We start from the raw sequence: 27,746 nt of genomic DNA, 5'->3' as shown, positions 1-27,746 counted from the left end.
AAAGGAAATGGTTGATCCAGTACATACAGTGCTATGATTTCTGAGACCAGCACATTGGTTCCTGTTTGGGTGTGTATTTAGTTCTGCTCCATTAGAATCTGGGCTGTGCTCCACCCTCTCCTTGAAAAAAATTTTTTTCTTCTCAAATGTAATTTATGAAAAATTAGGTTACAGGGCTAGGAGTAAATAAACGTGTGTGATGCCACATTTTAGACATAAAGTAACACTTGCTGTATTTAAGAATAAACTTCTGTAGAGTGAACATAAAGACTGTTTTCATTTTCTGTTTCAAGATACACTTTTTGGCAGCTCCCATAATCACAGTAAAGATGTTTTCTAATCCTTCTTTTGACCAAGGACTGCTGCTGCCATAAAGTCAGCATTTAAATTCCACGAACTGAGGGACAGGAATAACAAGAATAAGGTCAGGTGTTCCATTCCTGCCCACAGAGTGAATGGGCTGTTTCAGTGAGCCTTTCCACCCAGCTGCCTGAAGGGAGAAAACCGCCCTGGGCGGGAGTGGCCTTAGGGCCTGAGCACCAGGTTCGGCAGTGCTGCCTTTCACCCGAGAGCCGAGAGCCGCACTAGCACATGCTTTTGTTTTGGCAACATGCTTCCCAGGATCCACATTATACAAGGTTGTAGTGATAAAGTTCATGATGGTTTGGGAGGAAAAATGAGTGCCTTGAATGTAGCCTGGATCACTCTGATTTAAGCACAATTATTTTTAGACTTTTTTTAAGAAGTAGATCTGACTTGCCAAGAATGGAGTGCTTACTTTTCAAGTAATTGAAGTGGGGATTTTGTTGCTGTTGTTTTTCATCTCCAGCCAGGAGTTATTTATGGGTTTAAAATGGATGTGAAAGTAACTCAGACTATTTCAGTATCTAAAATCACTAAATGATAAAATGACGTATTAATATAATTATATTCTTGGTCATGTGAAGGCTTTCTTTGTGAAGAACTCTGATTTGTTTCATGTTGAGCTTTAGGAGAACTTAATTATGGGAGAAATGAAGTCAGGGTCATTCAGGATGGAGAGCGGGTATCTTAATACCTTGGTGTGGTAGGGGTGAGTGCTGGGGATGTGTCTGCCCTCACTCTCGGGTTTATCCAGCAGGCTGTTCTGTTAGAGGTTCCTAGAACCACAGGCTGCTTAGGGACTTATAAGTTATGTACCTATAACCTAATGAGGAGAGTCTCTGTCCCCATCATGCCGTGGTTATTTTAAGCAGCGTTGTTCACAGTGGGCTTCATGCTGAGGAGTTGGTTTATCTGGGACACCATGGGGACTGGGGAAATGACCTGGTACAGTTGATTTTGAGGGACTGTGGCATCCCTGAGGAAGAAGGTCTGGAAGAGAACAATCTGGGAGTCAAGAGAAATGATAAGAGCTCAAGGGGCAAGACCTAAGAGGTCCAAGTGGTGGGTTTGAATGTCCAAGTGGTGGGGGACAGACTAGGGAGCCTCTTTCCCCACCCCTCATGGGACAGATGATTGGGCTCACAGAGACTTCAGAAGCCATTCCCACATACATTCTCTCCCAGGCAGGGAAGGGCTGGCACATTTGTTGCTCAAGGAAGCAGGATGAGTAAAGGGGCGTGATTTCACCCTAGAGCCTGGCGCAAGTGATGACACTCCTGCACAAGGGAATGAGTCTTTGTTGTTGGTGACATATGGGTGAAGTGTCAACCCCATGTGACCGGCTGTAAGCTGGCAATCAACAGCTGGGATTGGAGAATATGGGGTGAATTCACTTTTAGACATGTTGAATGTGAGCGTATCCAATGAGACATCCAGTTTGACATATTCAGGAAGTGGCTGAATTCCTTAGTCTGAAGATGGGGTAGGGGTAGGGGACTGGCCATTTGAGAGTCATGTGTCTTTTTTTTTTTTTTTTAATTTTTATTTATTTATTTGACAGAGAGATAGCGAGACAAGGAACACAAGCAGGGGGAGTGGGAGAGGGAGAAACAGGCTTCCTGATGAGCAGGGAGCCCAATATGAGGCTCGATCCCAGGAACCTGGGATCATGACCTGAGTCTAAGGCAGATACTTAACAACTGAGCCACCCAGGCTCCCTGAGAGTCACATGTCTTAACTCTTTCTAGAACGGAGCACCATAGTATCATTTGTGTAAAGGTGATAGCTGAAGTCACCGTCTAATTGGTATTCTTTCTCTTTCCCTATATCTACCACCGTCTTAATTTTAATTCTTCATCTGGAGCATTTCAGTTTACCCAAGGAATTCCTACCAAACTGTGGGAGGATCTACCCAACATATTTTGTTACACATATGGTCTGGTGATTGTTCCAAATGATGCTGTTTGAACACATATGGTCTGGCGGTTGTTCCAATATGATACTATTTTTTCCAGTTCTTAGTTATCAGACCCATTTGGTTCCTATAGATAAGTGAACAGGGAGAGGCGCTTGTTCACCTTTATCAGAGTTTAAGAGCAGAGATGCATCACACTGCCTCAAACTGCAAGAGATGTACTTTGGAAATCAAGTGGTTGTCTTGCTCCTTTTGGAGTAAAGCTCAATTAGGAATATTCTTCATGTGCCTGTACTTGTTTCAAAGAATTGAGGTAGTCTCTGGAGATATGAGGCAGAGCACTGTCCTTGCTGCATTTTCCCATGGTATTAATATTTTCCAAAATGATATAAGAACTAATATGAGAAAAAATAACCTTTATCTTTTATGCCTGACAGATAATCAGATTACTCTGGGGATTAGATAAAAATAAGTCATTTGTTCCTATAGTTAGTTACTATAATGACCATGATAATCTTGCATAAGAGAATTTAAAAATTAAATCAGATAAATAGACTTAGCTTAGGGAATGAGAAAATATAGAAAGCATGATATGAATTTGAAGACAAAGTTGACATTCTTTGGATGAACAGTGTTGTAGAGTAAGTTTGCTAGGTCCTGGGGTCCCTCTGGCATCAGCCCAACCACAGGCATGCAGTCGGTGTTTCTGACATGCCAGGGCCTGATGCTTCCAGGCACCGGAGGACAGCAGTAGACTGTGGCTTCATTCCATTATTTTACTTTGTTTAATATCTTTACAAAAGCCACACAGTGACTTTTCCCCTTAACATCTGGTTTTCTTCACAGGCCATGTTCTCATAGAGATTTCAAGTACCCACAAGAAACTCAATGAGAGTCTTGATGAAAATGTATGTAAACTACTTATAAAACAAAATATATTTAATTTCTAAATTTTATGTTGCTTAATGTCTCAAATCTGGTATGACTTTTTAATTGCTTTTGTTAACAGTTCAAAAAATTCCATAAAGAAATTATACATGAGCTGGAGAAGAAGACAGAACTTGATGTAAAATACATGAATGTGAGTACATGGTTTTCTCCACCTCCATGTTTGGAGGTGGATATGGATCATGGGGGCCTGGCATTCTGGGAGGCTGGGCCGCGTGATCTCTGAGCTGGAGGAGAACTTTCTCTCACTGTTTATTCAGCAGCAGAAAACATGGACAGAGCTTAGTGTTGAGTATTTACACAGAAGGCATGAAACTGACAAGGTCCCTTGGAGCTGGGTGCCCTCTTTGCTTTAACACTTGGGATCTTTATTAAAAAGCGGGGGGGGGGGGGGAAGCAGAGAGGAAAATATTGCAAGGAATCCCCCTGCTTCTAGAAAGCATTGTTTTCAAAGAACACAGGTATAGGGACAACATCTGCATCTGTATTAGTGTAGCTGCAGCTGTTGCTTTCACAAACCAGCACTTCAGGATGTGGGATGTGGGTGGGAGAACCCATCTAGGGCTCCCCGGAGCTCCCAGGTCCATTCAGCTGAGACTGCTCCTGTGTAGGGTCCTTGCCTGTCACCAGGTATTGATGACTCCAGCTGTTTTCTCCTTCTGCCTGACCCTCCAGCCCTGTCACATGGCTCTTTCCATCTCTCTTATCTGCTATAGAATAGCTGCTTTCTTTGCCATTCAGAGTGCCCTTCTCACCAAGACCCCCATGTAGCAGTAAGCGGCGTAGTTACCCTGAAATCACCCCACGGTCCCTGTGTGCCTGTGCTCTGTGTACTCTGGAGGAAGGTGGCAGGACAGTCGACAGCAGCTGAGGGGGATGTAATGGCAAGCATTTTCCATACATTATCAGATTTTTATCCCTACAGAAACTCCATAATGTAGCCATTCTTATCCTCACTGTACAGATTAAAGGGAAAACATGAACTTTAGAGAAATAAGTAGTTGCTGAGATCACACAGGAAGTGAAGGATTTCACCAGAATTCTAACCCAGGTCTGTGAAGCTCCAGAAACACCTTGCTACACAGCACCCACAATAATCTGAAGTGCTTGCACTTGTTCATTCTGTTTTTTAAAATTGTAAATCATAAAACAGAAGCATGTGTCTTAATATTGTTTTTTTATTCACCAAAGCACGTAACGTTCAGTTTCCTAAAAAATGTGAGAAAACAAGGAATAAAAGAAAAGACGTTCTTTTCTTCTAAGAGCTCCCCTTGGGGTCAGTCGTCCCTTGTATGAACAGGGGACTTTAGGTCAGACAAAGCTACCTGCTGAAGGGAGGGAGCGGTTTGAGGTGAGGGTGTGCAGGGCGACGCCCAGTGGAAATGTCAGCCGCTGTAACTGCCCAGCGCTGGGGTGGTGCTGCACTCAAATCAGCACAACGTTTAACTTACAGGCAACTCTCAAAAGATACCAAACGGAACACAGGAATAAATTAGACTCTCTGGAGAAATCTCAAGCAGAGTTGAAGAAGATCAGAAGGAAAAGCCAAGGAGGACGAAATGCACTCAAATACGAACACAAAGAAATTGAGGTGAACTCTTCAGCACTATTTTATTTTGTTGACAATTTGTACAATTTACAGGGATGCTTGCTTAGCTCAGTCGGCTTATATTTCATCCACTCACAGCTGTGCTGCTGTTGAAGTTAAAAATGAGCATATTTTACTTGGTTTGAGCTGAGGGCTACAGAGTTTTCCAGAGTTAATAATTAGCCTCCTAAAAACATTGGCATTTTCTCCTGATTTGGGGTTGGGGGGGAGGTGTTGGTAAGAGATGTGCCATGATTAGCATTACTCTCCCCATGTTACAGATGAAGAAAATGGGGCTTAGGCCAAGTCATGTGGTTGTTACTTAGAACTAGGGTTTAAATTTGAACTTTCTGGTTTCAAAGCCCTTGATTTTCCAATAGAACACAATCTTATCCCTGAAGTATGAAGTAATATTTTGTGCAGATTGCCCAGCGCAGAGTGTAAGGCCTTGGGCAACGTCCTTCCACACATGAGTCAGGGATCTTAATGAGAATGGTGATACCTGCTCAGGTCAGGTTACAACTTTGTTATTTTATCTCATGTTTATCTGCATTTAGTGTTTACTCCATTTCAAAATAAACTAAGTGTAAAGATGGCACAAGATAAATGTCTGGCTGTTCAGCTATTTGATTCCTCATGACATACTTGTATAATTATTATTTATTTTCCTAGTATGTAGAAACTGTTACGTCTCGCCAGAGCGAAATCCAGAAATTTATTGCAGATGGTTGCAAAGAAGCTCTACTTGAAGAGAAAAGGCGCTTCTGCTTTCTGGTCGACAAACACTGTAGCTTTGCAAATCACTTACATTATTATCATTTACAGGTGGGTTTGTGACAGCATGTTTTGTTGCATTATTAATAATTTCATATTCAAACGCCCTTGGAATGCTTCACTTTCCACGTGCCTCAATGTAAAGCAGTGGGCCTAGTTTGCCGATGAGAAGAGATGCCAAAAAAATACCTCTTGGCCCATGTGGATATGTAAACTTTCAGAAATGTGGATGAAATGATTAAATATTGATTATAAGATTAATTTAGTAGTATGTATTTAGAATCTTTCATAAAATAATGCTTAATAATCGAGAATTAGTACTTTTTTTCTTTTCTCACCTATGAGTCAGCTTTTCTCAGACTCTTTCGAATGCATCCTCAGCTCAGTTTCTTCACCAGAGCCATGGGATGAGTCCCAGGGGCCCCAGGCCCACCCCACCTGGGTAGTTTGAGTGTTTGCCTTGGGAGTCCATGCACAGAGGTGTCCCTGGAAGTTCTGTCTCAGCTGCAGACCCACTAACAGCATCAAGACAGTTGTGGTTCCTTTTTCATTCCTCTTCAAGGTGTTTCCTCGTGATCTCATCACCTGTGGAGCTGGCTTTACTGCCCTCCTTCCAGCACACATGGTTGTGAGGTTTTACCCCCAGGAATCATTACAAGATATATGTTACTTTCCTTTCCTTTTTTTTTTAAATTATGAATTTTATTGGCATCTAAAACTAGCATTGAGTGAAGTCAAATATTCATTGTTATTTATAATAATTTAGGGAGTACTCCATGGTAGAAGCTTCCTAAGAGCTTGAAAATAAGGCAGCTTCCTCTTTTTCAGGGGGAAAAAACTTGGCCTTGTGTGTACCCATCGGTCATCTGTTACACATTCCATAACGTTTTGCAACTTTAAGGACCATTCATCTACCAAATCTAAAGCCCTAAGATCTAACATTGTTATAGGAAAGGAAAGAATTGCGGTATTGGACAATCACTTTGTACTCATTTCACCACTGTCCGTTTCCATGGTGAGGGTGTCCTGCTGGACAGGGTCATAAGTTAAGTGACCCTGAAGCTCTTCCTGTGGCCTAGCCCTGCCAGTGATGGGGTGCTAACTCTGTCACAAGGCAACCTGGCCTATTTGCAGAGAGCTCTAGTTGGTGGCACATGCTTATGCTTAACTATGGATTCCAGTTACGCTTTTTAGCAACAAAGTCCACTTCTTTTCTCCACTGGAAGAGTCTTCACCTCTCTGAAATCCACTTCTGTGCCTTCCCTTTCTGGCTCCAGCATCCTAGTTCTTTTAGTGGCTCTTTGAACAAAGCAGGCCCAAGCAATCAGCGTGTCAGGGCTACAGTCAGTCCAAGGCCATCGGTGGTTTGGGGTAAGGGTTTTGCCCTCTCTTAGGAGTGGGAGGAAGAAAACATTGATCAGCAGCTCTGGGGCCACTCGGGAAACAGTGGGGCTTAGTAAGATTGCTCAACCCTTCCATTTTCCTGTTTGAGCTCGTTGTGCGTCAGTCTCCAGCTCTGCCTTCACTCCGAGGGAGAGGGCAGCTCATGTAGAACGGGGGCCCACAGCTCTCGCAGCAAATAACACGGGACGAAAGCTCATAGATGATTAAGTGCTCCTTGAATTTGACACAGAGCTCTCACACTTCTGGTGGCAAGCCAGTAAAGCATAATCACTAATATTTGACGTGACTTTCCTCAGCTCCTTGAACAGTACACATTTGTGTTTTGTTATGTTTCCCTCTGATTCACAGTCTGCAGAATTACTAAATTCCAAGCTGCCCCGGTGGCAGGAAACCTGTGGTGACGCTACCAAAGTGCCTGAGAAGATCATGAATATGATCGAGGAAATAAGGACCCCAAGCTCTACCCCCGTGTCCGGGACGCCCCAGCCCTCACCGATGATTGAGAGAAGCAGCATGGTAGGGATGGGTTCTCTCTGAGATTTCAGTTATGTGTTTACTGATAGGACTAGGGCCAAATTTGCACGAAGGATGAAGGTCTTCAGTGGTGGCAGTCACAGGTCCTTCCCTCTTCTAGGGCCTCCCTTGTCTCACTCTGATCCCCTTACCTTCAGATTTGACATTAGCTGTGCAGTGCTCAGCACTGCGTAGTGCTGTATCCAACTCTATTATCCTTGTTTTGGAAATGTTATTGTTACTGTTTTTAATTATAAGGATTCTATCTTCATAAGTTTATCCCCAGTGAAGGAGGCATAGGTGTCTTAGAAAATAATTAGCAAAAGTCTGGTGTCATTCATCACAACATAAGGCAATTCAGAAAAAAGTAGCCACCAAAGTATGCAAGGTAATGAAATCAAACATTGTAGTTTGCTGCTCCTTGAACCTTGGCTTTATTACTTTTTGCAGACATGGAAATTTGGAGCCTGTGCATGGTTTATACACATGTGTCCACCCTAACCTCTGAAATGAAAGCAAAGATGCTAAAGGCTAGTTGACAACCTACAGAATAGATCCATAACCGCATGGGGAATAAGAGAAGGGGCTGTCAGTGGGCCAGAAACACTGAAGGAGTATCAAAGAGAGAAAGGCAAGATCAGTGTGTGGAGAATCAAGAGAAAAGAAAATCTCAGCCCTGAGCACCTGCAGGGCAAGACTGGAGCAGAGGGCAGAGCAGTGAGCTCAGAGCCAGTGAGTATAAGAGAGGGCCGAGAATGGCACGTCGCGTTCCTGTGTGTGGTCGGTTCTAGACGATTCACATCCTCTAAGCTGGTCCGTTTCTTCCTCCTGTCCCAACCAGTAGGCAACAGGTGCTTTTGTCCACTGGCTGAAACTGTGTTTCTGCAGAAGAGGCCGGGCACCTTCCTGGCTATGTCTTCTCTGTCCCCACCCACCTCACTGCGGGTAGTCTGCGATAACGAAAGTAGGTGATATACAGACTAGGATAAATAGGCAAAAAAATAGGCAATGCTGTACAATACAGAGATGGACGGATAATCAGGAATCCCTGAACAAGTGAGGAAAACCAATATCATGAAAAGACACACTGAAAGAAGAAACGGGAATAACCAAGATTGGAGGCAACAGAGGCAGTAGGGCAGAGGAGAAATCTTAAAGAAATGAAAAGATACTATGTCCCCAGAGGAGAATCAGCTAAATATTTTGGAAGTTAAAAATGGATTATTATTCACAATTGAAATGTCTGGGATTTGCTCTAGCATATTCCAGGCACAAGGGAAGATGGGTGTAGCATATACGAAACAATATTGGCCATGAATTCTTAATTGTTGGAGCTGGGTGTTGGGTACAGGGAGATTTATTGTGCTGTTCTTTCTCCTTTATACATGCTTGAAATTTTTCTAAAATAGCTTTTTAAAATTTTCCTCCCCCCACCCCAACAAAGAACATAAACAAGAAAACCTCCACACCAGTGGACGGGCTCATTAATGGAATGGAACTGCTTGGGAAATTAATCCAAAGAGCTCTCCCAAAACACAGAACAAAAACGGAGAGAAGATGTAAACATAACGTTAGACAGATTGGAGATACCCAATTGCCTTCTCACAATCATCTCCAGATGTCTAATGGGGATCTCAAACTCAACTTAAAAAGCAGATGACTAAAAGCAGATGACTGATTTTCTTATTCTAAACAGGCTCCTCTGGTCTTCCCCATCCAGAAGATGGCAGCTCCATCCTTCCAGTAGCTTGGGCACAAATGTGGACTTCTCTCCCTCTCTCTCCCCACTCCCTGCCTCCTCCCCCCAGCCCACAGCCAACCCCTGGGCATGTCCTGTTATTTCCACCTTCACAGCATATCCAAGTCCAGCCACTTCTCACCCCTCCACTGCCCTGACTGTGGTCCCTGCAGAGATTGCTGTAGTTGACTCTGCCTAGTCTTTAACACAGCAGCCACAGTGAGCCTGGACAAATGGGAAAAAAAAAAACTAAACCTTGAGAGATTGTGGTCAAGTTGCCGAAGGGGATAGAGAGAAATTTCTAAAAACTTCCAGAGAGGGGGGAAAATAGATAACTTAGAAAAGAGAATGCCACTGGTACCAGATTTCTTTTTATCAAAACAAGATGTTAGAAATCAATGGAGCAATGCACTCAAAATCCTTGGAAAAGTTATTTTAAACATAGAATCCTAGGACACCTGGTGGCTCAGTTGGTTAAGTATCTGCCATCAGCTCAGGTCCTGATCCCAGGATCTAGGGTCCTGCTTCACTGGGAGTCTGCTTATCTCTCTGCTCCTCCTCCCGCTCATTCTCTCAAATAAATAAATAAAATCTTCTTTAAAAGATAAATGAATGTAGAATCCTATAGCTAAGAAGTACCTAAGAGGGAAACCTAAAATCCATAGAGACAGAAAGTAAATTAGTGGTTGCTAGGAGGTGGTAGGAAATAGGGAAAATGGGGAGTAGTTGCCTTTAAAAAAGAGAAGACAAAAATGAAAAAAAGAATGTGATATTCTTGAAATAATAATTCAGAATGGGGCATTGCCATCCAACCAAGAGAACTTTGGGAAGAAAGTAGAATTTAAAGCATGTTAAAATAGTCCTGGGAATCTCTATAATTCCGTCGCTGTGTTAACATTAATATTAAACTAATGAGGAATTTTTCACAGGTTGGGAAAGATTATGACACTCTTTCTAAATATTCGCCAAAAGTGCCCCCAGCTCCTTCAGCCAGAGCATATACTAGTCCTTTGATCGATATGTTTAATAACCCAGCAACAGTTGGACAGAATTCAGAAAAGATAAAGAATTCAACAGGTAAGATATTTATTTTGATTTCTTTTAAAATACCTTTTTAGGGGTGCCTGAGTAGCGCATGCAGTTGGGCATCCGACTCTTGGTTTTGGGTCGTGATCTTGGGGTCGTGGGATTGAGCCCCCAGTCATTCTCTGGGTTCAGTGGGAAGTTGGCTTGAGATTCTTTCCCTCTGCCCCTCCCTCTGTTTGCATCCCCCCTGTCCCAAATAAAGTCTATAAAATTAGCTTGGTAAAAATAAATAAAGCACCTTTTAAAATTTTTTTAATATTTTGGATAAATGTTACCCTGAGGTAGAGGTAAATAAACATATGTGGTAGCACACATTTAACATTGCCTTGTTGAAAAAAAAAATTTTTTTTTAAGATTTTATTTATTTATTTGACAGACAGAGATCACAAGTAGGCAGAGAAGCAGGCAGAGAGAGAGGTGGGGGGAAGCAGGCCCCCTGCTGAGCAGAGCGCCCGATGTGGGGCTCGATCCCAGGACCCTGGGATCATGACCTGAGCTACCCAGCGCCCCCCCCCCAATTTTTTTTTTTTCTTGAAGATTTTGTTTATTTGAGAGGGCACGAGCAGGGAGGAGGGGCAGAGGGAGAGGGAGCCTGATGCGGGGCTCAATCCCAGGACCCCAGGATCATGACCTGAGCTAAAGGCAGAAGGTTAACCAACTAAGCCACCCAGGCACCTCTGCCTTATTGAAACTTATACTTCAAAGTAAATAAAGGTCTGAGTTTATTATAAAACCATAAGACATTTTATAAGGACACATTTCTTTGACAAATTCTAATTCCATGTACTGACTGATGTTTATAGGAAGGAAACTTACTATGGAAAGGTGTTAATTTTAAAATGGGATATAATGTGCAAAGAACCTCATATCGTGTGCCATATTTGGTGGCAGTTGTAATGAAATTTCTTTTTCAATAAAACAAACTATAAAAGTTCACGTGACAAAATTATGGTTATTCATCTTACCAGTAAGCTTCGTATTTTTCATCATGTCTAAAAGAGAACTTCATGCTTTCTGCACACTTAAGTTCTGACTGCTTAAGTTTCTTAATTCTGTTGATGCTTTTTCAATAAATCAGGATAAGTTACTGTTTGCAGAGATTACAGAGCTTTGCTTAGGCTCCGCTCTGTGTAGACAGAGTCTGGCACCCAGAGACCCCTCTCGGTGTGGGGTATCTCACGGGCCCCTAAGGCATGAAAGTCATGGCGATCGAACCAGGTTGAGCCACGTGCTAGACAGAGCCCACAGACTGCAGCATTTGCAGCTGCTGAGTGAGATCAGAGAGGAGAGTTTCAGGAGAGGAATTCTGTTTCTTTGGAGTGGTCAGTATCAGCTGGTGCTGGAACTGAGACCCAAAGGTACAGCAAGGCACTCTTCACATGGTGCAGTGACTGTGGAGTCAGGCCACCCACACCCCATGCTGGCCTGTTAGCTGGGATCCTGGTGAGTCACTGCGGACGGTGACCGATAGCCGCGCCTTCCTTCAGAAGCCGTGAAGCATTGAGAGCGTGGCCTGGCACTTAGGGAGGGTTCCATAAACGTGCTGGTCCCTGCTGCATTTGCAGGTGAGATGTCGAGCAGTTGCACAGCGAGAACATCTGCATTTCCAGTCTCTTCTTGTTCTCAGTGGGATTTGCATTGATGCCCTACGCTGCCTTGGGGTTCATGTTGGGAGAGTAGGGCAAGGAAAGCATCGGAACCTCTAGTGAAGCGTCATTTTGCCTCTGATTAAATCAGTGCAGGTGAGGCTTGGCACGCACTGTGTCCTCTCCGCCTGGAAAAGAGCATTTAGCCCCAAGGGTCCTCCTCGGTGGGAGACCTCAGGCTGTGGTTCTGCCTCAGTTCCTCGTGGTCCCTGTCCATCCAGGCAAAGTCGAAGGTGTGGAAATACAGCACACACAGAGCAGCAGCAGGAGTGCTGGCAGGCCAGAGTGGGCGGCTTTCCTGGGGTTGGTTTGTTTGAACTTGTTATCAGTCCTTGAAAGGTGACCACTGCTGGGCGCATTTTCACCAGATTCTTCAGATGATCCCAGTTTACAGCGATCAGTTTCTGTTGCAACTGGACTGAACATGATGAAGAAGCAGAAAGTAAAAACCATTTTTCCGCACACCGCCGGCTCCAACCAGACCCTGCTCAGCTTCGCCCAGGGAGACATCCTCACGCTGCTTGTCCCAGAGGAGAAGGACGGCTGGCTTTATGGAGAGCACGACACCACCAAAGTGTAAGTCTCAGGACAGATGCTGTCCCCACGGCGGTCAGGGCTGCCCAGGGCTTCAGAGAACGGTCATACCTCCTTTCAGTGGCAGCTTGTCTTTGTGGTCACAGGAGCATTTTTACCAAAGTTAAGTTCATGGTTTAGTTCTGCTTCTAGTTTACTTCATTGCAGTTACTCTGGCCCAGGCTATTTTCTGTATGTGTTTGTGTGTCTGTGTATATATAGATGAATTTGATACTTGAACAGGTCATATGAAGTCACCTCTGAAAGTAGTTTAAATAATTCTTGTTTAAAAAAAAAAAAAACCAAACTTCGGATTTCTCAAGGATAATCTGCACATCAGGTGGATTTTGTTAAGATTTAGCTCATAAATAGTTTAAATGCCAGCATCGTCATTTCAGCCATGAGTATGTGCATAGGCCTTACTATAAGCTGGTTAAATTGGTTTTCTGGGTAGCTTATTCAGCTATTAAATAAATGTGGAAAAAAGCCAAAAAAGTAATCCAAATGAAACTAATGCTGTATATAAAATGCACATTGTGTGATGTGGTGAAAATGGACTGGTCTGCCCCTGAGCTATGTCTGAGCTGTTCTGTACCCTGCTTATCCTTCACTTGTCAGCTGTTGACCCCACAATCAGGCCTTTTTTTTCTCTTTCCTCACCTGTAGGAGGGGCTGGTTCCCAGCATCCTACACAAAGTTGCTGGAAGAAGATGCAGAGGAGGCCCTGAGCGTGCCCACACCAAGGTAGGACCCGACTGTGGCTCCTGTTTCCCAGTGACAGAAAACTCACCTTTGATCTCGTGTTTCTGGGCATATCAGAATTCTATCTAGACTGTGTAGTAGCCCCACAGGGAGACCTCCAGTGGTGTAGGAGAGTACAAAAGGAGGACTGTTACCCCACAGCTCTTCCCTTTGTGGTTTCTGCTGTGGGGACATGCTCCCAGACTCTGCCCCTCACCCTCCTGTCAGCCCTCTGGAACCACCCATTGCCTCCCCAACCCCCACCCCCTCCAACTCACTAAATCCAAGGTGAGCGTCATCGCCATTACTGCTTAGGAAGTGCCAAATTGCCTTACGCTGATTAGCTTGTTTAATTCTTATAACAACCTTATGAGGTAGGTCCCCACTTTAAAGTTGAGGACACTGAGGCACAGAAAGGTGGAGCCAAGGCTGGAACCCAGGAAGGTCTTTTCCACGCCTAGCTCTGAATATTTGTATGTGTGTCAGCCACTGTAGTTGGTTCCCCTGTGGGTCCTCAGAAGTGACACATCCAGGGCACCTGGGTGGCTCAGTCGGTTAAGCGTCTAGTTCTTGATTTCAGCTGAGGTCACGATCTCAGAGTCATGAGATCCAGCCCCAAGTCGGGCTCCCTGCAGGACATGGCTTCTGCTTAGAGGGGTCTCTCTCTCTCTCTGTCTCTCTCTCTCTCTCTTTCTCACACTCTCTCTCCCCCTTCCCCTGCCCCCGCCCCTCCCCCCTCTACCCTTCCTGCCACAAGAAGGAAAGAAAGAAATGACACATCCACACTGCACTTCTCATCTTTACCCTGAACTCCCCGTCCTCAGTGTTTCCCATCTCCAAGAAACCCATCCAGCTGTCCCTGCAGACCTTTGAGCACCACACTGGATGCCCCCTCCAAGTCCTGCTGTGTGTCATCTGTGGGTCCTCATCCCTGGCAGAACAGCTCACCTGCCACCAGGCCAAGGAGTGAAAACTGCATTTTGTATTTATGATGTTAAAATGCTGAGGGTTCTTTTTTGGGGCTTTTGTTTTGTTCAAATCTGAAATGCTCAATGTTTTGCTAAGACTTTAGCTATAGTCTTCATTTTCTTACTGATCTTAAACTAATCAAGAGCCCGTTCTTAATTCAGTTTTTTCGAGCGTACATTTATAAACCAGTAAAGACGTCACGGACTTTTTCACGTAGCATATTGTATGTGCACACGCGCAGGGCTCGCCGTCCCCTCTCTCACGCCCTGCTGGATGGTTCATCTACTGTAGTTCTGGCCCTGGGATATCTGGGATGTTTGAGAGTCAGGTGGCAGGATCTTCTGTAACTTGGATTCTCTGCTCGTTGGTCGGCAGCCCGGCCCCGGTGAGAAGCATCAGCACCGTGAACTTATCGGAGAAAAGCCGCGTCGTCATCCCCCCACCGGATTACCTGGAATGTTTGTCCTTGGGAGCGGCTGCAGATGAGAGAGCAGATGGTTCCACAAGTATCTCTACTTTTAAAGCGCCGGTGTCCAAGCCAGAAGCCACATCTCCTGTGAGTGAAGCCGTGGGGTAACATGCCGTGTACCCCGACCGTGAACGGCGGTGGTGTCCCTGGGGTGGGGCGGGGCCGGCACTGTCCCCTGTCCCTGCTCTCCCACCCTCTCAGGGCCGCTCAGCTTCCTGGACTTCAGTCCTGGTGTTTGTATTTTATCTGTAAATGTAGCTCCTCCGATGGTATCAGGTGTTCCCTCCTCGCCTGTGGTCCCAGCGGCAGTCTGTCAGTCTCCTCACCACTTTTTCTGTATTTTCTTCAGTTTTCATACCATTTCCTGAAGGAAGACTTTAGGTTAAAAGTGGTAACTTTATCTTTGTTGTCTTCAGAAAGTGCTTACTGTGTGCCAGGCACTGGGTAAACAGCGTACCATGTACACTCTCTGTAACCCTAAATAACCCCGTAAGAAAGACCGTAGGGGCCAAGGGCTCCCAAAGTCCCTTCATTCCTGTGGCACCTGGTCTGCTGAGCACGGGTCCCTGGTGTTGGCTTTCAAGGTATAGAGATCTACAGGACCAGTTTGGGGCTCTTTGGGAACTTATAGTCTAGTGGTGGGGAGCAGACGAGGAGAAATAACAGTTACCAGAGATGGAAGCTGTGCAGAGAATTAAAACAAGGGGAGATGACTGCGGGTTGGGGACGACAGCTCACAGGGATGTCACCGGTGTGCGTGCAGGCGCTTATGAAGGGGAGCAGCATTTGGGGGGGGGGCAGTGGCGTGGAGCTGGACCGTGAGGGGAGACAGGCCTTGGTCGCTGGCATCCTGGGCAAGAGAGCGTTAGCCAGGGCGACGTCCCAGAGGGCCTGCAGGGCCCAGGGCAGCGCTCCCCACGTTTTCCTGTTGATCCGGGCAGCCCACGACTGTGTCTGCACCCCTGAGGAGGGGACATTGGAACTGAGACCTGAATGGCAAGGACTCCATCATGTAGGGGTCAAAGCGGGGAGATTCCCTGACGCAAGGAGCAGAGAAGGGCACATACTTGGCCCGCTGGCCCGCTCACAGATTCCGAGACGACGGAGAATTGAGAAAGGGGCGGGGGTCCGTGTTCTCATTTTTTTCTCAGGATAGATTCTGCTGTCAAGAAGGGGAAGGATGGAGACGCCGGTGACCGGGAGGGTGAGAGCGCACACACGGTGCGTGGGGCGGGGAGCAGGGAAGCGGGGAGCAGGAAGCCGGGGCGCTGCCGGAGTCTGCACAGACCGGGCGGTTCCTGCTGGAGGCCGGCGGCTCGGTGCGGAAGCGGCTCGGTGCGGAAGCGGCTCGGTGCGGAAGCGGCTCGGTGCGGAAGCGGCTCGGTGCGGAAGCGGCTCGGTGCGGAAGCGGCTCGGTGCGGAAGCGGCGGCTTCAGTGGGGCGGGAGGGCGGAGCGCGCAAGTGTAAAGCAGGCGAATCCGTGAACCAGGTGTTCTGGAGAGTGAGGAGGCGCCTGTGCTACAGAATACGGGGACTGCGGGGGTCATGCTGATGCCCGTTTGCCGTCTGGGGTCACGATTGAAAACGAAGCCAGTCAGTGTGGCGGTTTCTCCAACATGCAGCTGCCCGGGCCCCGCCGAGAAGTACTGAACCGGTCGGGGGTTACCAGGTGGTGACGCTGGGGGAGGAGCAGGGAGTTCTGGTGTTTGCGCGGGTTGGGTCGTGGTGTCCCACACCCTGGCACTCAGACGGGACGTGAACGGATCTGGAGGGTGTGGGGAGGGAGGCGCAGTGGGGTGCGCGAACCTCTGTGAGGCGGCACGGTGGGTGGAGTGCAGTGGGAAGGCGCTCAGGAGCGGAGGGTCAGAGCGTGGGTGGACTTCCGGGGGCTGTGCCGCCGAGCGTCGTGCCCAGGGCTGCACGGCGGCCGCGCCGGAGCCTGCCTCACCTGTGCTTTAGGCAGCTTCCTCCCAGAAATAACCCTGGGTTCTGTTGGCGGTCCGCAGGCAGTTTGTTGGTGCATTGATACCGGCTACTCTTTTATTTTATGGCCATTGTTTGGTCCTTTCTGTTGTCCAGGGAGAGGCATCTCCCTGCTTCTCATGGGATACGTGGCTCCACAGCTCTGCCCCATCCTCAGTACTACTGGAGGCCTTTGTTCAGCTGGGACTGGTGCATGGATGGTCTCAGGAAACACACACATGGAATGGGAACTCGTAAAATATGCCTTTCATTTCATTGTGAGCCTTCAGGTGTTTTGGAATATGCCTGCCTCATCATAAACTGCAGTGGTGCGTTCTGACCCGAGAAATGCAAGGTTTCTCTGTCTCACTCAAAAATGTCTTTGGCTCAGGGCGCCTGGGTGACTCAGTAAGTCAGGGGTCAGCCTTCAGCTCAGGTCCTGATCCCGGAGTCCTGGGATCGTGTCCCGTGTAGGGCACTCAACAGAGAATCTGCTCCTCCCTCTTCCGCTCCCTCTGTGATCTCTCAACGTCTTTGGCTTAGCAGATAAGCACACTATATGATACACTGTTTGTTCCTTTATCATTACAAGTTATTCCAGATACGTAACAATTATTTTCAAAAGAATGACACACAGCTGTTGAAAATGGAGCTTTTCCATTCTGTTATCATGGAAGAGAAATTGCTTGGATGGACAAAGATATCAAATGCTGTTTTATTAAATGTCCTAGAACATTTTAAAACGATATTCAGACTCTTTGGAACTGATCTTAAGACATTTTTAAAAGGCAAAAATTCCTTTTGCTGGGACGGGGGGAAAAAAACCCCTTAAAACTGCATGTCTCACAGCTCAGGATCCAGGAATACGAGGTACTGCATTCTGGGGTGACCTGTTTATAGGCCTTCTCCTGTTTTTGTTTGATTTCCAGCTTTTTTTTTTTAGGAAAAATTTCAAACATAATAAAAAGTGGGAAGAATAATCTAATGTTTCTCACCCCCAGCTTTCACAATTATCAATTCATTTGCTAGCCATTTTTTTAAAAGATTTATTTGAGAGAGAGCACATATGTGTGTGTATACAATCAGGGGAGGGGCAGAGGGAGAGGGAGAGAGGATCCCAAGCAGACTCCAAGTTGAGCATGGAGCCTGAGGTGGGGCTTGATCCCACAACCCATGAGATCATGGTCTGAGCTGAAACCAAGAGCTGGATGCCTGACTGTGCCACCCAGGTGCTCCCCAAGTCTTTTTTCATCTTGCCCCTGGCCGCACCCAGATCAATTTGATGCTAATTCCATACTTCGTTAGTTCATGTCTAAACACCTTAAATATAATAATACCTTTTATTTTTACATGACCAAAATACCAATTACCGTTTCTTTAGAAATTGGCAGTAATTCCTCGGTATCATCAATCAGTCACTTCAAATTTCTGATTATCTTATTAAAAATTGAACAGTATCGTTCGCGTCTGGATCCAGGCCAGCTCCATACATTGCACTTGGTCACTGAGTCTCATGACGAGTGTTTTTTATCTACGGTCTCCCCTTCTCTTTTTCCTCCTAACTGATCTGGCAGAACCAGATTATTGGCCCTGGAGGGTGGCTGGCCCCAGGCTGGGTTTCGCTAAATGCATCCACCTGGGGTCCTTAAGCACATTCCCCTTTGTCCTGTGTCCTCCACCTGGATCGGAGTCAGTTGTTACTGTTTTGTTTCTTTGCCAGTTTTGTTGGTTTTGTTAGAGCATTTCATCGGTGGTGGTGACAAGTCCATCCAGAGGGACACACCTGTCAGAGGAGGGAGGGAGGGAGGCCTCGGGCTTCAGGCAAACATCAGAGGGGCATCTTGGAGGCAGGTATTTGAGCCAAGTTCTAAAGGTCTTCCTTTAGCTCTTGCTCTGACAAAACAGAGCCTTCCAGATGTGTGTTTTGGGAACTGAGGTGGCTGGGTATGGTCCAGAGCCACAGCCAGATAAGTGGTGGGGTGGATAGGCCAGGAGAGAAGCACACTGAGCCAGGAAGTGTGGGCTGCATGTTCTCCTTCCTCCGTCCTCCTGGGTGTATCTGCAGGTGGTGGTATCCTCGGGGTATGCCCTGGAGCCTCAAGATGGGGCGGGAGGCTGTGTGGTTGTCCAGGGAGAGTGCGCAGCGGGCGTCGTGATCGGTGGAGATGGGAAGGGGTGACAAGTTAATTCAAGAGCTAAGGACTGACAGATCCAGTGACCAGCTGGTGTAGCCTACTTGGGAGAAACCATTGTTCTCTCTTAACTCTGGAAGCAGTTCTGGTTTGCTCACGTTCATGTATTTTAGAGCTGCTTTTTTTTTTCTTTTAATTTTGAGCTCCAGATTTTTGACATGCAAACTTTAAAAAAGGAAAACATTTTTGGGCAACCCTCTCAGGTCCCCTCCCTCCTTGGGAGCTTTGTACTATCATTCGATAAACTTTCCTTAAAGTCGGGGGTGGGGGAGGAAGGAGGGGAGGAAGGGAAAGGAAGGAAGGAAATTCTTATCTGCACTTAAGTTACACATGTAACTACTAGAAAAACATTTGTTTGGGGGGTTCTGAATAGTGCAAAATAATCAGGGCCCTATAAGTATGATCATGAAGTTACTTTATGGTTTTTTAAAGTACCTACAATTTGAAAGACCCGTCTTCTCACTTTTGGAGAAAAAAGTAGTTTTCTTCCATGAGTGAAAGAAATTTCATTATTTGTCTACTGTATTAAACATAGAAGGAAGTGGCATTATGGTGAAAATTTTTTCTAAAATTCTAATACGGGGGCGACTCCGTTGATTAAGTGTCTTCCTTCAGCTCAAGTCATGATCTCAAGGTCCTGGGTTGAGCCCTGTGTCAGGCTTCTTGCTTAGTGGGGGGCAGGGGGAGTCTGCTTCTCCCTCTCCCTCTGTGCTCTCCTAAATAAATAAATAAAATCCATATAAATAAAATTTTTCTAAGAATCTAAAAAAAATAGAATTCTAATATAAATAAATTGATAAATTATCCCACTCTTGAGACAGAAATAAGGATGCTCTCCAATTAACAACATTTATTGATAACTATGCACTAGTAAACAGATAAATTTTTTTTTTATCTCAAATGTTGTCATTTGCTGGATAAACAGATGCTGAAAAGAAGTTTCCTTTAAATCCACCTCGCAGTCACAGCTGTGGGTCTAAGTTAAAGAGCAAAGTCCGAGTTTGTAAAAATTAAAATATCTAATCATGACACCTTCTTTAAAATAGCTTATTTAAAAGTAACACTCTTCCTGCTTATAAAAATAACCCAGGGAATTTTTGTTTTGCTCCAAAGTATCTGTAATTTCACTTCCAGGATGACCACAGTTAGCACCACATTATATCTCCTTTGAGAAAACTATAGGTAAATTTATTTTAAATATTTTACCCTCCCTTCCCAGCACCCGCACCCGGGGGAATCAGAGCATGTGCTCCTATCAGAAAGCATCTGTGAGCGCCAGACGAGCCCCAGCACTGCCCCGGCTGGTGTGTGATGCGAACGGGGCGATCCAGCTTTCTAACTCCCAGGCTGGGAGGCCGGGGGAGACGGGGAGGCACAGACAGAGAGCAGCAGGCCCCAGAGGTCCTTGCCCCAAAGGGTCCTCCAGCGCTAAGACCTCAACTGTCTGCTCCTCAGTGCCCTGCCCCCATCTGAACACTTGGTAAGACAAATACCACTGTCCTCTTGTGCTGTTCCTGAGGCATTGAGAGGTTGCTTTTTTTGTCTTTGTGATCTGGAGGATAATGGAAAACAGTTAATCAAGGTCACAAGATACTGTTAATTGGCTTTTAAAAATCAGCAAAGGCCACAAGGTTTAAGGGCCTCCCCTAGCAAGGCACCCCCCCGCCCCCGCCGCGGCTTCAGTGGCTCCCTCCCCCATCCCTCTTCAGGACAGTCACTGTTCCTTATCTGTAAGACCATAAAGAGGGTAATAACCCGAAAATAAGTACACAGTGCTTCACAGATGCACAGTGAGATTAAAAGACTGATTTTTATTCCACTTCTATCACGAACATGTTTTGAAGCAGTATTTCAAGATCCTCTGCAAACTGCGGAAAACCCCACAACTCCGTCACGGGCGGACGGCCCGTGTGCCTCGCGGCGGACCCCGTTCTGTCAGAGGGGCTGCTGCCTCACTAGCTAGTCAGATCTGGGGCTCCAACAACAAAACTGAAACACGCAGGCCCGCGCCAGGGAAAGACAGAAGAACTGGTTTGCTCCAAAGAAATGACCTCAGGAGCAGGGGAAGCTCCGGTCGTCAGAACAGGCCTCCCGGTCTCAGTAGCCTCGCGCAAGAGCAGCAGGAGGCACAGGATCTAATCCTCCCGTATCAGGGCCTGGGCAAAGGCGATAAGTGGAGAATTTATGGCCAGACAGAAATGTCCCAGATCTGGGCTGCCCAGGACAGTAGCCGTTGACCGCTGGAAAAAGTGGATATGCAACTCAGGAGTTTGTGTTTGTATTTAATTTTAATGCGAATAGCCATATGGGTAGTGGGGTACACCCATATTGGACAGTCGGGTATAGAGCGTCCAGAACAGAACGGTGTTCCATGTAAAAGCCGCAGCTAGGAATGTGCTGGTTGGGAGGCATGGAGCATGACTGTGGCCTGCCTGGTAGCCCCTGAGGGCTGGGCACACGGTCCTAGAATTTTGTATCTCAAAAGTCCTTCCGCCAAAGAGCTGATAATTTATTTTTCCTAAACTAAGATGTTTAAGCCAGCTGATGATGATAGGGAAAGGTATGCTCTATGTCAGCCAAATGCTGGGATCCACGGCAGCTGGCAAAGCATCTTAATGCTTTTATACGTGTTTTTTGATGTACGACCGTTCATTAATGCCAGTTACATGTAGGGTTTTGTTGAAGCACCAGGATCCTTCGGCTTAAGGACACAGAACACCTGGGCCTGGGAGCCGCCTGCTGTAGAGGAAGGGGTGCTCCTGCACCCACCACCCCACAGTTCTGTGGCGGCCCCGGCATGTTCTGACATCCCCACTTCTCCCTGGGGGCTGGGGGGGAGGTCCCCAGGACCGAACTGTCGCCGCAGCAGAGTTGCACATGGAGAACCGGGCTCTGAAACGCTCCTGGGAAACTCAGCCCCTCTCCACGCACACTTGCTTCTCAGAGCGATCGCCGCCTGAGCGAGGGGCCCGGGGCGCGGCTTTGTCTGCACCTACTCTCCAGGGTGGGCATCTTGGTTTCAAAAGAGCCCTTGCCCCGGGGCGGTTGGCTCTTCCCTGTCTGGCCTTCAGTGTCCCCATTTGAGGAATAAGGGGTTGAACTAGTTCGGAGATGATGATTCAGGAGGTCCGTGCCGCCCGCAGCTGAGAACCAGCATCGGCCCTGAGCTGTCAGGGCTGCTGGTGCCGTAAGAGCCGAGCTCCAGCGGCTTCGGACAGGAAGGGCACCGCCGCTTCCATGGGAGCGGCAGCCCAGGGAGCGTCGCTGCGGAGGCCGCCTCAGGGCCCTCTCACTCATCTTGGCTTCGGGTGTGTGGGCTCCGCACTCCGCATTCTCGCTGGGCCACGGAGGGCCCTGTCTCACCTAAGTGTCTACCTGTGGCCAGAAAATGGGTTCACTGCTGGGTGGTCTCAGCTGACCCGACCCCCCATAAGCTGGGACCAAGGAGTCCCCTCGAAGGCACATGGGCACGCGGTAGACACCCGAGCAGAAATCTGGATAGTGGGAGAGGGAGGGGGGCGGACAGCCTGTGACCGTGCCCGCTCAGGGTGGACTCAGCTTTTAGGTTTTCTGGGGCAAAGAATCACAAGATGTGTCCCCTTTCTGCCTTTTCCTACTCAGCCATCAGCAGCTGGCCGTAGGCTGTTGCTGGTCAGGCCCAAGGCCTTCACTGCCCTACTGTCTTATGGGTATCCTGGTCCATGCTGATGACATGCCTCGCCCGTGTGGGGTCCTGGTTTCGTCACTCGATAGCCCCGTCTTGTCGAGGCGCTGGTTGCCTAGAGGGGACGCCTGGCAGTGCCTGCGAGCCGTGGGTTCTGGCTTTCTGTGAGCTGTGTAGTGCGGACTCCCAGCAGGGCCTGCGGGGCTGTGACTTCTTCTGCCTGTTGCCTGCGTGACCTTGGGGGACTCCGCTCTGCAGACACGGGCTCGCACACGCTGTGTGCCCGGAGCTACACGTGTAGAGAAGGTGGCTCCCGGCCTGCAGAGCCCTGTCAGCCTGTGCGGAGAGGCCAAGGGCCCACAGCCGCCCTGCTGGGACGGGCCCAGTCCAGGGACCTAGGATAGAGGAAAAGACAGGATTGGGGAGTACAGAGACCAGGGACCCCAAGGCCCACAACATGGCCCAGGGGAGGCAGCAGAGGGACAGGCTTGGTCGGAATGTTTGGAGGCAGCACAAGGGATGGGGCTGTGTGGTCAGGTTTGAGGTGGGAAGATCCGGAAAACGCTTCCGAGCGGTGTGACATTTGCTCCCGGATGGAACGCGGGCAGTGCCACGTGGCCTGGAGGCGCGCTTCACTGGCGGAAAAGGGAGCGGGAGGAGGGGCAGGTTTGGGGACAGCAGTCAGTTGCGACCACAGCAGTGGGCTAAGTGCAAGTGGGTTAAGGGAGAAACCTTTCTGAAAATGTCTGGTTTTTTTTTTAAGTAAACACTGAAGAATACCATATATGGAAGATGTGTGACTTTTCACAAAACAGCATGTAACCAGCACCAGATCAAGATGTTATCCGCCAGCCGCCTCCCCTGACACACACACACCATCCCCTCTCCCAGTCCCGATGGCCCATCTGCGGTGGTCCTCCCCCGAACCCCCCGTGCAGTGTGCCCTCGCGGTGCTCCGTTGTCGTGAGGCGTTCCTGGGAGGGAAGGCAGTCCCTTCTGCCGACGGACATTGAGGCGGGTCTGACGGGACCGCTCCGAGTGTCCTGGCTGGGGGTGGGGGGTGGGACCCGGCCCGTGTGCACGCGTGCTGCTGGGACCAGGGCGCGGGGATCACACCGGTCCCGGGTTTGCCCCAGCACTGAATGGCTCCAGGCTGTCCTGAGTGACTCTCCCTGTTCTCCCTCAAGTTGCTGCTGCTTCTTGCACTTGATTTTTGGAGGACTATGACGCCCCTCTGCCGCCGTGTGTGTTTCTCTCAAATGTCTAGGCCAAGTACTCAGACGGCAGAGCTCGTGAAAATGGAGCCAACCTCGCTGTACCATTGAGTTGGGCCCGTCGCGGCACAGCAGGCCTTCCTGGCTTTTAAAAGCCGTCAGCCTTCCCCTGGAGGGCTGCTTGTGGGTCCTCAGGGAGAGCTGTGTGTCTGGTTTCCAGCTCAGGGTGCAGAGCTTTCCTCGGACTTGCAGGTGCACCTGGCAGGGAGACAGTGCCGTCCCCAAAGAAAGGGAGCAAGAAGGTGGTTTCCAGTGAGACTGTCAGGGAGCAGGAGGGCTGTGTGTCTCTGGGGCCAAGCACCTGCCCCCTAGAGGCCACACGAGGGGAGTCTGGCGGGGCAGAAAGTGTGCTTTCCCGGCTGGGAGGCTGCAGGCGGCCTCTTCCCAGTGGGATCTAGAGCCTCCCCTGCAGGGGGCTTTCTGCCCAAGGCCCTACACCGCTGCCAGTGTCTGTGCACGTGCAGCGCGGCAGGGCAGGCATCCTGGTGCTTTTTAAGTAAACTATAAATTAGCCTGTAACCATCCTAAAGTATGAGCACTTCCCCTCTAATGACTTACTCTGACACCTGCTGGGGAAGGAAGAAACCACTTTGCAGCCATTTAAAGCCCTATTAGGACGTGCTGAGCAGGGCAGCTGCTTTGTGCAGTCAGTGAAACGTGGACAGGGCATCAGGGTGCCTCCTAATGCGGGGGCTCCCCGCTGGCATGACCCTGCTGGCCCCAGGGCTCAGAGTCCCACTCTGAGGTCCTCAGAGGCACAGAGACAGCAGGCATGGGTCGGAAGTGGCCCAGGTACCCGCAGCCCCTACTCTACTTCGGGAGTCTGTACGGCCAGCACCCAAGAGGAGCATCCAGAAAGAGCGCTGGTCTGGGCTTCTGCCTCTGAGTATGGCTTTTGACCCCCAGGCTGGCAGCAGGAGGTGGGAGGAGCTTTCAGGTTGACGACGCTGAGACCACAGGAATCCCGGGAGCTTTCAGGCCCGTCAGGTCTGGCCCAGGGACCTGTTGCTCGGACGGTGTTACACTGCCCTCTCCTGGGCGCCACCTGGAGAATTAGCCCCACAAGCTCGGGCCAGTGGTTTCTTGGAACAACCAGAGCAGATTTAAAGCAAACGTGTCAAGCCCGCAAGCTTACAGAGTGAAAGACAGAAGGTCCATACACACCCCTGGTCCCAGCCACACTGGGAGACCCCTAAGCCCCAACTCTGGCGGTTCCTGAAGGCAAAAACAGTATTGCCATCATTCTATTTCCTCTTTGCCTTCTGGAACTTCTACCAGATCTCTGGCCGCCTGTTGGCATCAATCTAGGCACCAAAGCCCAGCGAGGTCTTATTTTTACTGTCTTCACGGCATCATTCAGGATGAGTCTCCAAAAAACCAACCGTGGTCACTACAGTCCTGCGGCCGGAGCGCCACTGGTGAGGAGCCACACGTCCTGGCCTCAGAGTCCGAGTTCCTCCAGAGCTTGTGAGGGTCCCTCCTGGTCTTAGGTCTTCTGTTCTTGCCCTTATTCTTTACATGACTTTAGACACTGAGATGGTCTCAGATGGACAGAGACTGCAGGGCACTTTGTAGAACAGGCATCAGCCAGCTATAGAGCCCCTTATGCTTGAGATGGCTTTGCCTTCGGTCTTGTGAAAAATGCCCCAATTTCATGAGCCTTCTGTAAACTTCGTCTTTATCTTCACAGAACGATGCAAATGGGACAGCAAAGCCTCCTTTCCTCAGGTACGTTGAACAGTGAGCGGCCCAGGGGGCACGACCCTGAGGCACCTCGGGCCTGGAAGCTCTGCCGTCTTTGCCCGGACCGAAGGGGGACAGTGGGGAGGAAGCCTGGTCACGGGTGTGCTGGGCGGCTTAATCCAGACCCCGTCCTCGCGGCGCTCCCACCCCAGCATCTACAGCTCTGGAGGGCGGAACGGGGGGTGGCAAGGAGAGAACTGCCACAGAGAAACGCTCGTGTTCACAAAACGTCCAGAATTTTATACCGAAGCCACAGAATTTCAGAATGAGGACGGTAGTTCATAGCTCTTTTAAAATGAAATTTCCATCTCGTAGTATTTCTGCAGCCGTGTTTTTCCTCCCCTTGCAGCGGGGAAAACCCCTTTGCCACTGTGAAACTCCGACCGACGGTGACAAACGACCGCTCCGCGCCCATCATCCGATGAAGGCGGGCTCGGGAACGCCCGTTCCTCCGACGTGAAGTTCCCGCTTGGAGAATGACACCGGTCGGATGCGCGCTGTAACTGTTGTAAAGCTTCGCCAAAGGGTGCCTGATTTTAACTGTATTCTACTTGAGCAAATCAACACGTTCTCTCAGTTTAACATAGTTGGGTTGATACATTTCTGTCTTTAAGAAGATAAAAAGTAATAGTTTAGTGATCAACTCAATCATTTAAAATACCTATTCTGTTCATCTGAAGGCAGTAAATTTGGTTCCAATCCTTACTGTATCATTTTTTAAATATTCTGATTTTTTTTTTAAATAGCCAGAGTAAGGGATAGTCTGTGCTTTCATGACTGGCTTTCCGCATCCGAATGCAGAGGAGACCACAGTTTTATTTTATAAAGCATGTGCTCTTACCTAGCATTATGACGTTTATCTAAAAGAAATGTGTAAATTTGCATCTTAGCATGCAAATCATAACTGTAAGCAATATAAATTATGAGATTATATAAAAAGCTTTTAACTTAAAAATTTTAAATTGTTTAATCAAACGTAGAGCTACGTAGATGGAGGAATCCCCAAGCTGCCCTCGATTTAGACGTAGCTGTAGAGCACACAGACGTCTCGCCTGCTCCTGTCACAGCCATGACGTTTAGTGCTCCTGCATCTCCGGAGCTACTGGGCTCGGCAGGTCGGAGTTACGGACTGGACTGACCAGTGACCACACATCAGGCCCTGCTACACTTGGGCCTGACTCACGTGCGGGCGAGGGCCTGCTGTGAGCAAGTGTCCCCGCGGCGCCAGCTGCCCGAAGTTGCCTCTGTCGCTAGTGAACTCGGAAACATCCTGGGGTCCAAGTTTCTCCATTTCTGAATCGTTCTGACGCCTGCCCCTCCAAAGAGCATGTAGGAAGCCAGAAGCCTGAGTGCTGTTGGTGAGGAGGGGAAGGTCTGGTTTTCGTCTGAGACCTGCCATCGTGGCCTCCGAATCGGGAAGTCCGCGCCCGTGGCCACCTTCCCCTCTGGCTGCAAGAGACCGGCACCGGTTGGGAGGAGGGCTCAGTGCGCCGCGCGGCCAGCCCCTGCCCTGTGCTGGCGCCAGGAGGGCCTCGTTTATCACAGCAACTTGGCTCTCGCCATAAATCCAGCCGTTTTCTATAAGCTTCAGAGTGGTCAGTCAAATGCAGGTAAACCAGTGGAAGCATGTGACACTTAACGTTCTTGGTCCTGTCCTGCCTGCCCAGTGAACCCGGCCACCCCACCCAGGGCTGAGTTCTGTGGGCAAACGCCCGACCTGAGTGAAGACGCGCCAGCCGGTCCAGTAAAGACAAGACAGAAGGACGTCTTCTCCCACCATCTGAGTAAGAGGAGGGTTCATGGAAACGCAGCGATCTCTGTGGTGGGGGTGAGGCCGCCCTGGCCTCCAGGGCTCTGCTCCTTCGGGATCCTCGGGCTTTGTTACGGAGATTCTCAGGAGATTCTCAGGCGCCTGCGTCTCAGCCCTCACAGAATTGGGGGGAGGGGGGGCACTCACCTGCCTCACCGAGGAGGGGGGGAGGGAGGCTTCTTAGGTCCTGGCACAGAGCTCTGTAAATGTCAAGATATTCTGTTTTGTTGTATTAATAAAATTTGGAAAGCACACTCATGAGCTGTCTACAGAGGACTATATCAACATCTGCCAGGAGCAGGACAACGCTGAAGCCAGGCGACAGGTATATTATTCTAGTCTGTTTGGCTACAGGAAATTTCAAACATGTACAC

The 27,746-nt window shown here is 48.5% G+C and overlaps 1 protein-coding gene across 2 annotated transcripts in view; it reads left to right on the top strand.

Annotated features, from left to right (window-relative positions):
- The window catches only part of BAIAP2L1 (BAR/IMD domain containing adaptor protein 2 like 1), a 92,828-nt gene extending 65,315 nt beyond the window's left edge, over positions 1-27,513 (top strand). Inside the window, exons 4-15 of one of the 2 annotated variants that reach the window (XR_006382339.1) lie at positions 3,125-3,186; positions 3,288-3,359; positions 4,680-4,817; positions 5,487-5,639; positions 7,341-7,508; positions 10,173-10,320; positions 12,344-12,551; positions 13,215-13,292; positions 14,634-14,814; positions 25,510-25,547; positions 25,912-26,088; positions 26,543-27,513. Coding sequence is in view for 1 of the 2 variants with exons in the window: in XM_044233793.1 (XP_044089728.1) it covers positions 3,125-3,186; positions 3,288-3,359; positions 4,680-4,817; positions 5,487-5,639; positions 7,341-7,508; positions 10,173-10,320; positions 12,344-12,551; positions 13,215-13,292; positions 14,634-14,814; positions 25,510-25,547; positions 25,912-25,987 (1,322 nt within the window). In the remaining variant the exon portion in view is untranslated. Of the gene's footprint in view, positions 1-3,124; positions 3,187-3,287; positions 3,360-4,679; positions 4,818-5,486; positions 5,640-7,340; positions 7,509-10,172; positions 10,321-12,343; positions 12,552-13,214; positions 13,293-14,633; positions 14,815-25,509; positions 25,548-25,911 lie in introns of both variants that reach the window. The other variant, XM_044233793.1, reaches the window with a different exon arrangement.
- The last annotated feature ends 233 nt before the right edge of the window (positions 27,514-27,746 follow it).

The sequence above is a fragment of the Neovison vison genome, chromosome 14 (genome assembly GCF_020171115.1).
Source record: "Neovison vison isolate M4711 chromosome 14, ASM_NN_V1, whole genome shotgun sequence".
NCBI classification, from domain to species: Eukaryota; Metazoa; Chordata; class Mammalia; order Carnivora; family Mustelidae; genus Neogale; species Neogale vison.
Note: the sequence above shows the minus strand (reverse complement) of the source record. Positions and strands in the feature narration are given on the sequence as shown.